The sequence below is a fragment of the Camellia sinensis genome, chromosome 2, assembly GCF_055761805.1.
Source record: "Camellia sinensis isolate YWXY chromosome 2, ASM5576180v1, whole genome shotgun sequence".
Lineage (NCBI taxonomy): Eukaryota > Viridiplantae > Streptophyta > Magnoliopsida > Ericales > Theaceae > Camellia > Camellia sinensis.
The window spans coordinates 175150455-175161869 of NC_138962.1; the positions used below are offsets into that span (position 1 = coordinate 175150455).

At 32.9% G+C, this 11415-nt stretch overlaps 1 protein-coding gene across 1 annotated transcript; it reads left to right on the forward strand.

Annotated features, from left to right (window-relative positions):
• Window positions 1-544: 544 nt before the first annotated feature.
• Window positions 545-5255, forward strand: LOC114279764 (uncharacterized). Its single transcript, XM_082913211.1, has 7 exons — window positions 545-562; window positions 1320-1685; window positions 2717-2913; window positions 3102-3156; window positions 3273-3383; window positions 4204-4263; window positions 4889-5255. Exons 1-5 carry the CDS (start codon window positions 545-547, stop codon window positions 3309-3311), a joined length of 675 nt encoding a protein of 224 aa, XP_082769337.1. The 3' UTR covers window positions 3312-3383; window positions 4204-4263; window positions 4889-5255.
• Window positions 5256-11415: the final 6160 nt, after the last annotated feature.

Below are 11415 nucleotides of genomic sequence, written 5' to 3' on the forward strand. Positions count from 1 at the left end.
ACTATTAACTAACACCATTACTATAGAAAATAAAAAAAGTTATATATGTATAACACAAAAACGTAAGGTTTTTTTTGTAAGACCAAACTACCCTTTGATGTATGTCTTTCTATTTTATCTTTGGGTAAATTACACTGACACCCCCTGAGATTTCTTTTTAATACAGATCCTTCGCTCACATTTGAAAAATTAGACTTACCCCCTGTCAAATTAAAATGACATATTTGTCCCTTACCCTTTGTACATATAAAATAATAAAATAATACTGATATTTTGTTCATGTCATTTCAAGAGAAATAACAATCATTTTCTTTGGTTTAACTCACAAAAACATTGATTTTTTTTTTTAATTTTTCGTGTTTTTTTTTTTATTTTTACTAAATTTTTTTAATATTTTAAGTAATTTTTTTTTTAAATTTTTTAGATACATCTTATTTAGATATACTTAAGAAGTATAATATTTTGTATTTTTTTTAAAATTCACCGAATACAAAAAAAAATATAAAAATATAAAAATTTAGTAATACTGTAATAAATGTGAATGATGGTGTTTGATAATACTGTAATAAATGTGGGTGAGATGAGAAAGAAAAATTATGGTGGAAATAAAAATAAAAAATTCTATTAATATATAAAAATTTATACAAAAAATATCATAAAAATATTGTGATAGTGATGTTGTAAATATAAATCATGTTTATGAGTGTTTTGTTTTAAAGTGAAAGGTTATTATTAAGTTATATCATTGTGTTTGAAAATTTTATATAAAATTTATGTTTGAATATCATCACTCAATACGAATATGTTCAAGTAGAATTTAATGATGAAAAGTTGTAGATTGTAGTCACGATGATAGAAAGAAGAAATGGTAGGAAAAATAGCAAAATGGTTACGTATTTAAAAAATTTTAGAGCATAACATCAGCAATTGAGGAGGAATTTGTAATGAGATTACAAATCTCAGGGAGGGAAATGTAATTTGTCAAACGTAAGGGGAAAATCTGTATTAAACAAAAATTTCAGGGGTGTCAGTGTAATTTACCCTTTATCTTTTGTCTTAGTTTTTTTAAAACTTTTTATTTCCTACCCGGATATTCTTTCATGAATTAATATATTAAATAAATTTAGTAAATGGTGAAATACACCAATAATATTAGAATATTAATGCATTTTTTTTTTCATATTTAAAATTAAATATTAATATAAACGTGTAAAATAGTGTTAAAATGTATAAAAATGTCTATATAAATATATCTATATAATAAGGCAAGAGGTTTTTTGAAAATGTATAAAAATGTCTTAGAGATACATTTAATCTAGACGGCTGAGATCAATCTTCAGTATATATCAACGGCTCTGAATTATTTATTTCCCGCCCAAACACTTCTCTTCTTAACCTTCACACCTACCCACATCTCTCTCTCCCCTCTGCTCTCACGCACGTCTCTTCCTTCCTTCTTTATCTCTCTCACTCTCTCCCTCTCTGTTTATTCTTCAACAGAACCCTCTCAACCACCGCCATCGCGACCACCTCTCTTCCCTCGCAGGACCCTCTCTGTTTCTCCTTCTTCAACAGATCCCTCGACCACCGCCATCACGACAGCCTCTTCCTCATCCCCCTTTATCACTTCAGTCCTCTCCTCCTCACAACAGATCTCGCCGAAACCCTCTTTGCCTCTTTGCAAGGTACGATTAAGTACAGAAAATTACAGAAAACGGGTTTGTTTGTAAGTACAGAAAATTCAATCATGTTGATGAAAAATTCTATGTTTATGTAAAGCAAATGGATTTGAATTATTTAATTTTGTTTATTTTGGGGCATTGCTGCAAGGAAAACATGTTATTTTCTTAGCTCATATTCATGAATTCCTAATGTATATGTGTGTGTGTGTGTGTGTGTGAAGTGGTGTATTGATTTGTGTTTCTCACTCTGGGTGTGTTTAGTTGAGGGTTTTTGTGGATTCAGAAAATGGGTTTTGAAATAATTCACACTACTGTGATGAATTAGTTTGCAAATGGGTTTGTTTGTAAGTACAGAAAATTCAATCATGTTGATGAAAAATTCTATGTTTATGTAAAGCAAATGGATTTGGGTGATTTAATTTTGTTTATTTTGGGGCGTTGCTGCAGGGAAAACATGTTATTGTTTGGTTAATTTTAGGGGTTTTTTTGAGTTCATTGTGAAATTCGATTATATTCGATTGGATGTTATTGTTGTTGTTGTTTATATTCATGTTATTGTGTGTACGGATTTTTTCCCGGAAAAAAGTACCCATAAAGTGCCTTCAATTTATAAATGTGGTTTCACACAATCACAGCACCTTCGATCTTCCTTACCATTGCCAGACTTGGCTTGGAGAATGAGATTCAATTATTATGGTGTTACCCTAATAATTTTGTTTGGATTGATTTGCTTGGATTCTGGTGTAATTTTGTTTGGTCACTGTTTCAATCTGAGTGATGTATATATCAAGAATTCTCTTTTATGATTTTCAGGTTATTCCCTCCAATTTGTTTGTATATATTCAGCGTTTGTCCAACTGCTCCATATTTTTTAAATATCCATGTTCTAGAGCATTGCATTGTATCAAGAATGAAACATGACCCTTGCTTTCCATGATTTTCCACGGTTTTTTTTATAGGAGTTTTTATTAGAATAGTTGGTCTAAATTTTGTTGCTTGATGGAATGCATTTTGTCTATCACTGTCACATGCAGGTTTCTCCCATCTCTGATGGAGATACAGTTGATTTTGATCATTTTAGCTCTCCCAAGGACGAAGGTGCCCAAAGGTTCATTCCTAAGCTGCCACCTGCCTTTGGTTCATCTCCTAATCTTGAAGCGCTTGCACTTGAAGCAAACAAATCTCAAGTTCAAGATGGGGATAGTGTTGTTTCCCATGTACAGTACTCCCGGTAAATATTGCTGAAATTCACTGAATGCTTCATTTTGGCCCCAATTTTTGATATTTTCTGGACATCTTTGGTGGTTCTGTAAGAGTTCAAAGCATTTCACATGGATTTTTATGGAACAATTGCTACACTGATTTCATTAATTTGCATTATGTAGCTTATACTTTAATGTGCTTTTGACAATCATGCAGGCCCATGCATGAAATTACATTTTCAACAGATGACAAGCCGAAGCTCCTCAGTCAGGTAGTTTGCATGTTTGCTTATTTTAGTACAATATTAAAGAACAAAAAAGTAAACTCCTTTTGATAATATCATATAGTGCCTCCACCACACGATCACTGAGTAGTAGAATTCTGCAGTTGACTGCCTTACTAGGCGAGGTTGGGCTGAACATCTAGGAAGCACATGTTTTTTCTACTGTAGACGGGTACTCCTTGGATGTCTTTGTTGTTGATGGTTGGCCCTACGAGGTATTTTCTTTTCATATTTTTTTATCCAGTTATGTAGTAGAATGTTTATATTCTTATGGCAAACAGATCAAGCTACTTTGTGTTTACTATATTTTCGTGTTCTATTTCTTTTTTTTTCAGCATATGTGTCATCAAGATCTTTGAACTCAGATCTTGATTTCTGGATTTTCACCCATGTTAGAATGCTGAATTGTTCATTCAATTTTTTGTCAGAGTTTTTGTGTTTTATATTGTCCTTTTCTGTACAATTGGTGTTAGTATATTGTTTTTGTGCTTTCCATGATTTTCTGTATATTGTTCATTCAATTTCAAGCTTATTTGATTTTTAAATTGTGCTCTTTATGCTACAAGCGAGTGATAGCTTTGACCAAACCTGTTTACTATATACAAAGTTTGCTTTGTATTATTATTACTATTTTTTTGGAGCTATGCGCTATATATACTTTTGTAGACCTTTTCCTGGGTCCGTTAATATATGATCTGTCATCAGTTTCTATCTTGATCATACAAAATTTTGGGGCTTCAATGACAATTCCCAGCTGAACTTGCAATCTTCAAGGTGGATGTGAAGTATTGTTCATCAGGTTGATAGTTTCACAGTCTAAAACATATTGTATAACAGTTTATACCAGGGTTATTGCTTGATGTTGCATGGCCTATGGAGGAAATTTTATTTGTGAGAGTGCAAATAGCCAGTCAGTTGTACAAGATGCGTGCCTACAACTATTGTCATCGGTATCTTTATCGTTTAGTCTATTGACATACTACAAAAATGATGTTTATCTTGCCTATTAGCCAAATTATGTTGTGCATTTTCTAGATACCACTTTGGCTGCTCGGCTATTCACTTCGGTTGCTCGACATCCTGCTCGGCTGCTCGGTTAGTTTATTACTTTGGTTCTTTTTTTTTTTTTTGCTCAATGTTTTTTTTCTGCTCAGCTGCTCAATGCTTTGGTAATGTTTGGCTGCTCGACATCACTCTTTTTCCTCTCTCAGCTTTTGTTATTTCTTTTGTTATTGCTTTGCTTTGATATTGAGCCAACTGATATATACGGGTGAATTTTGTTCTTTTGTTATTGAGCCAACTGATCTGTTTTGTTAAAGAAAATAGTTGCTTTGTTAAAGAAAATATTGCTGCTCTGTTAGCAAAGTGACTATACCATGGTTGCTATGGTTTAGACTATATCATGGCTGCTTTGTTAAAGAAAATAGTTGCTTTGTTAAAGAAAAAATAGTTGAGCCAACTGCTTTGTTTTTTTATCTCTTTTGTTGCTCTGTTAAAGAAATAACAAAAGAAAAAAACTGTTTGTCGTACTTGGGCTTTCAACGATGGCCAATGGCGAGCTCTTCAAATTTCACCCTCTGTCTATGATGAAAATGCTTTTAAGGTCATTCTTTTTCTCAATGACTGTAAATGTAGGCAATTAAGTAAGCATTTACTATGGAGTGAGTATATAAATTCCTCCTCCTTTTCTTTTCTTTTATTTTTTCTCAATGAATTACAGGCCTTGGATTTTGTAGTCAGTGAAGCATGGAAGTACAAGATCAGACTCATATTATCATTAACCAACAACTGGGATGCATATGGTGGCAAAGCACAATACATGAAATGGGGTAAAGCTGCTGGCTTGAATTTGACTTCAGATGATTTCTTCACTCATCCAACTCTCAAAACCTACTACAGGGCCCATGTCAAGGCATGTTCCTTAATTACTACTTTTAGAATAAATCAAAGTTTGCACATCAAGATTTCATAGAATGAGATACATATGGTGTTGTAAATTTAGCTGCATTTTAAATTATAACTACATTTTTATCTTAAAATTATTTACACCGTGCCTTTAGGCACGGGCATACGCTAGTATATATATAAATATGCAAAAAAATGCATTAATATTATATCTTTTTACAATATTTTTTTTTATCATGAAAGCAATAAATATTAATTTTATATAAAAATTCAAAAATTATAAATAATATTTAAATATTTAAAGAGCTCACTTATAAATTTTTCCTTATGACTCTTTAATATTTTATTATGTTCCTCATTTTTTACCACTTTATTAAGGGGCTGAAAAGAATATTGTTGGTATTTTACATTTTTGGTAAATAATTATCTAATATATTAATTCATGAAAGAATATCTGGGTAGGAAATGAAAACAAAAAAGAAAGTAGATAAAAGATAAAATAGAAAGAAATACATAAAATGGTAGCTTGGCCTTATAGCATCTATATTTTTATGTTGTACATTTATAACTTCCTCTATTTTCCATAGTAGTGAGTTTAGTTAATATCATTTATTACATTTTTAACAAGTGCGTACTTGTTAGCAAAACTCTATATTTATTTACAATAAATCTATATAAGTATCACGATCCAAATCCGCCCCTATAGGTTTAGCGTCGTAATCGGCCAGTAATCGTTGGACTACCAAAGGCCTCTTGTCATAATAACACATAGTTAGGGGCTGTGGAAGCAAATATACAACATACGAAATCCATTGAGCTGTGAAGACATACATGGAACTGAAAATCTTAAACTTTATATACATACAAGTGACGTCATGGATACAGTGTTTACATGTCACTATCAAGCGCATAAAAAGAAAGCTTGTTCATAAAACAAAAGAAACAGTCTTATATATCCATATTGGCACAGCCACAATACATGACTTGATCTGGAACCTCCTCGTGAGGCGCAAATGGGTGGCTAACCAACACAAAATACTCTAGGCATCAACTTAAGCCTGATCACGAGCCTGCTCACATACATACATAATAAATAACTAGTGAGCGGAGGCCGAGTGAATAATAACAAAGTAAAGGGGGTAAATGAATGATGTCCCATAAATGTGGTTGAAACTGTAGTTCTATATAAGAACCTCCGGCCAGGTAAGAATAACTTGTCAGTTCCATAAAGGAAACTCTGGATTGGGAACTTGTAAACTTGTCAGTTCCACTTAGGAACCTCCAACCGGGTGTAGATAGCTTGTCAGTCCCATAAGGAACCTCCCGACTGGGAACTTGTAAACTTGTCAGTTCCACTTAGGAACCTCCAGCCGGGTGTAGATAGCTTGTTAGTCCCATAAAGAACCTCCGGTACCGGGAACTTACATATACTTGGATCATAGCGTTACTTGAATCATAGCATAATGTCATAAGTGCTTGTTAGACTTGGACAGTCATTCATAGCATAAAACACGACATTTCATTAAACAGTTCTTAATCCGTGAGCAGAAAATAATTTATTTGAACATAGCTTTACTAAGTTATTACTCAGATACTTGGTAGCTCCAAATTGATGGCAAGGTAAGCAATTCACCTATCATGAGGCGCGTGTCCTACATAACATGGCAGATTCATACATTGAATGCACACGCTCAGATTGTACATAACTTATTCCATTTATTCTAGTGTGTTTCTAGCTTGTAACCTCATTATGTGGTCTTAAACGTGGCCTAGGAGTGCCTAGGATGGAACGAGGATGCTAGAATGCACTTGAAAACATTATTCAAATTTTGCTGAAAATAGGGTCCACGCTTAAGCGTGGCTTTCCTCGCTCGAGTGGGCATGCAAGGAGTAAGGGTTTGCTCGAGCGTGACTTCCCTCGTTCGAGCGTACTGTAAACTTTGAAAAAGTACTGGTTGCTTGCATTTCACGCTCAACGGATGCTCGACCCACGCTCGAGCGTAAAACTCAGACCCTCGCTCGAGCGTGACTTATGTCGCTCGAGCGTGCTGCACAACTTGTAACTTCTGGATACATGCATTTCACGCTCGAGCGGGCATCATGTCGCTCGAGCGTGAACTCCTACGCTTAAGCCTGGATTCAAATTCTGGAATTTTCAGATTTGATCTCCAAGCTTCAAACTCAAACCAAACACTTTAAAACTCATCCTTTTAGGCCAAAATCTTGGAAAACACTTAAAAACTCATAAAACAACATGTTTAAAGGATCATTTCAAGAAATCATGGCCCAAAAGCATATCAATTGTTCACTATTTCAACTTAACTTTATGGATGATCCAAAAACATAACATGCATGAAATGATTTGAGTTTCAAGCCTCCAAACCATGATCAAACTTGACAAATTTATAGAAAACATGATGAATTCCTACAATTAAGCTCAATCTATGACATGCATGAGAGAATTCTTGGCAAACATGCTCCAAATGTAATGAAATGAACATGCATGCATATATTAATCTTCTTTCCTACTTCTTAAGCCTAATTCTTACATCTCATAACTCAATTCACTTGAGTGCATAGATGAATTAACTCAATTTCAAGACTAAAGACTTGACTTCTTACCTTAGATGTTCAATTGGGTCCTAGGTGCCAAATTCTTGAGTTAGATGATCAATCTTCAAGGTTCCTTCTTCTCTTTTAGCAATTCCTTTCAATTGAGTTCAATTTTTTCCCCTCAATCTCTCCCTCACATTTCTATCAACAAATGAGTGATATGGGAGTGTATATGAGTGCACAAGGAAGCCAACTAATGCCTTAATTAGGCTTTAAACAAAGTGTGATTAATTAGGGCCAAATAAGTGGACATTAAATTAATCTAATTTAATCGTTTCGAATCGAATTTCAATTAAACCTACCATAAGATTCTAAAAATCCTAATTAGTACATAAATTAAGTCAATTTCTGATTCGGATGCCGATAAGGCCTTCAATTCGCCAACTGAAACTCAAACAAGAACAGATCTTTCTACGCTAGACAGATATAAGTACAAAATGATACAATGCACATATAATTAATTGAGGGTTTCTTCTTAATTACTCATTTGGCATACTTAAACATGAATTAGCGTTAATCATGGGTCGAGGTTGTTACAATAACAAGGGAAGGGGGTTTGGGACTTTTGTCTCGGTGGGTGGTTAAGATTGTTTGGTTTTAAGAATGCAGGGCTGTGATTATTTGGTTAAACTTGATGGGACTTTTGTCTATGTGGATGGCTAAGATTGTTTGGTTTTAAGAATGGAGGGCTGAGATTATTTGATTACTTGGTAGAGGACTTTTGTCTTATCTCTCACTCTTACAGAGCCTATCACTTTTCCCACCTATGCTTCTCTCTCTCTCTCTCTCTCTCTCAATTCCAGAGGTTTCAAATTTTGAACCTCATTCTCAACCGAGCAGCCACCGCCTCAGCCATTAGAAGCCCTCTTCGTCTCACCACCACTGCAGCCCCTCCCTAATCACCATTGTTGGTGTGTGGAAGAGCAATTTTGGGGGAAAATCTCTTTATATTGATCTTATTTTGGTCTCATGTTTATTTTATTTTTCCTTTATTTTATTTATTTAATAGCAATATGTTGATGGGTGTGGTGTGATTTTGGCACAATCAGGTGAATTGGCTCCTCTTCTCTCTCCTCTTATTCTATAACAGGTAAGCGATTCACATCTTAGCAATTCATATGACAATGGATGATTCACATCTTAGGTTGTTTTGTTCTGTTTTTTGTTTTTTGTTTTGTTTTTGTTTTTTTGTTTTTTTTTCCATCCCCCAAACCTCTGTTCACAGTCCTTTTTTGTGAACATGATTGTATTATGGTTTAATAAATAAATAAATAAAGACCAGAATTTGTTTGATCAAACAAATTAAAAAGTGTTGGGGATATTTTCATCATTTTCATTATAAGAAATAGTGTAATGTATATTGTGTTTCTTATTTTTTATTATGTGTTGTATTTGATAGGGTTTGTGTATAATGATTGGATATTTAAAATCCTTAAATTCATTTTTAGTTTTTCTTTTTTTAGTTATACTTTGTTTCAATTGGATATTTAAAAATTGTTTGCTTCATTTGGTTTCAATTGGTCAATTAACTTATGGATTGAGCACTACTAACCTGCTTCATTTGGCTTCATTGGCTTCATATTGTGTATAGTTGCTTGCTATTTTCTTTTTTCAATTCAACATGAAGAATTTAACAATTTAGATAATAAACGAAAACAAATGAAAATAAAAAATTACATCTAATTTGGAATCCCATTGCAGACAGGCTTATGACAAAAAGCCTTGCCCAATTAATCATTATACAACAATTTAGTCAAAATTCTCACTATTGTTGTTTTTCTTCAATATACTCATCATAGAAAAAGAATGCGAAATGAGAAACCCAATAAAAAAATCTAAATACAAAGATGTTACCTTCTGCAATATCATGGACAATTGCCACTTTTATACACTTGAAATTTGAAGGAAAAAACAAATTTAAAAGTCAAAGTCAAAATATATCACTCTAATCGAGTGCCAAGGATTCACAAAAAGACCAAACAATTACATGAGATCAAACAATTTATGTTGGTGGTGAGAATAGATCGAACAATTATGTGTAATAAATTTTTATATTACAATTTATTAGATAGTGCCTAATGAAATGAGTAGAAGGCTTTTTTAAATTCAACAATTAGAAGGCTTAACCATAAAGTGAAAATTACCACCACCTCAATAAAATAAAAAAACTGTAATGAGTGCTCAAAATTGTAATTTAAAACATTCCCTACAAAAACCATGCACGTTGTGTAAAAAAACCTTGAAGTAAATAAAAACTTGAAAAATAAAAATCAAACTAACATTAAACAATCAAGGGTGAATAAAGTCAAATTTTCCAAATGAAAACAACTCTTTCATTATTATATTAACAATTAACGAACGGATCAAGAGATTCAATTCTCCTTCTGCTTCTAAACACACCAGTCTATTAATTGATTAAATACATAAATTGAAAACCATTACCTAATCACAAATATAAACATTAAGAGAGACATTATAGTTTGTGTGAGAATCAGATGGTAAGCAGACATTATATCCAAATCATCACCCACCCTCACCCAATCAAACCACCAATCAGATGGTTGTAGTTGAGAATCAAATAGAAAGCTTCCAAGAAAGAAAAGGAAATAAGCAAATTAATACATAGATAGTTCCCCTAATATATTCTCTGCCACTCGGAATCCTTAAACTAGTTAATTGATCAAATGTAAAATTCACCATAAGGATAGATATGTGATTTTTGTAAATTATAATCCATAACTACATAACTAAGTGAGGAATACGCCTGTGAAACTGGACAAAACTTTGGCAAGCCAAAAAATTGTTTCTGGCACTATACTCACTGGCAATATAAACTTAGGTTTTTGCTTAATGTTGCCGCAAAGCCAAAATATTGGTTCTGCCACTAAACCCATTGGCAATGTTATGTCCTAAAACCATAATAGAAATATAAAATTAGAATAAACAGCACCAAGAACAAAGAGACTATCATTATGTTTAGGAACCAAGTTTAAAACATTAACCAACTTTTAGGAAGAGTTGTCTCAATTTACGGGTGATGCTATAGCAAAGGAACAATATGTTGGAAAATGGTTTATTATAGGCATATTTTTTAGCCCAATTTGTGTGGGCCCCAAACGCCTTTTTGGGGTGGGTCCGAAGAGGTGACGTGTTCCTTGCTGCGTGGCAAGTTACACGGTGAAGACGGAACGTTAAAACCATTTATGAGTGAATGGGAAGTTGACGTCGTTTTCGGGTTTAACATTAATTTTTATTTAGATAAAATTCTTTTGAATTTTTTCAATAAAAATTATTGTGGGAATTTAATTTAATTCTAAATTCAAATTTTGGGTTCCTAAGTAGTTTCCTAAAATTTGTCATTGTAAGAATTTAATTTAATTCTAATTTTAAATTTTTAGATTCCTAAGTGGTTTCCTAAAAGTTTGTACCTTTTCATTTATTTATTAAACTATTCAATTTGTTTAATATATATATATATATATATTCAAATGATTTAATATATATATATATATATATATTCAAAATAGTTTATGTAATAAATTTGGAACAGTTGCTCTAACGGACAATTGTTTTCCACTAACGGACAAAACCTCCATTCAATTAATGAGTGCATTGTTTAATGTTTGGTGTGCACCTTTTCACTTAAACAGTGGTACCTGTTCGGACCAATTTTGGTTGCCTATAAATACAAACTTTTTCAGCAGTTCTGTGGATCCGAAAATCAGTGTT

Bases quoted from the DNA above. Each gene is read 5' to 3' on its own strand.
- LOC114279764 (XM_082913211.1), top strand. The intron at 1,686-2,716 runs GTACGATTAAGT...TGTCACATGCAG, and splicing joins CCTCTTTGCCTCTTTGCAAG to GTTTCTCCCATCTCTGATGG. The intron at 2,914-3,101 runs GTAAATATTGCT...ACAATCATGCAG, and splicing joins TCCCATGTACAGTACTCCCG to GCCCATGCATGAAATTACAT.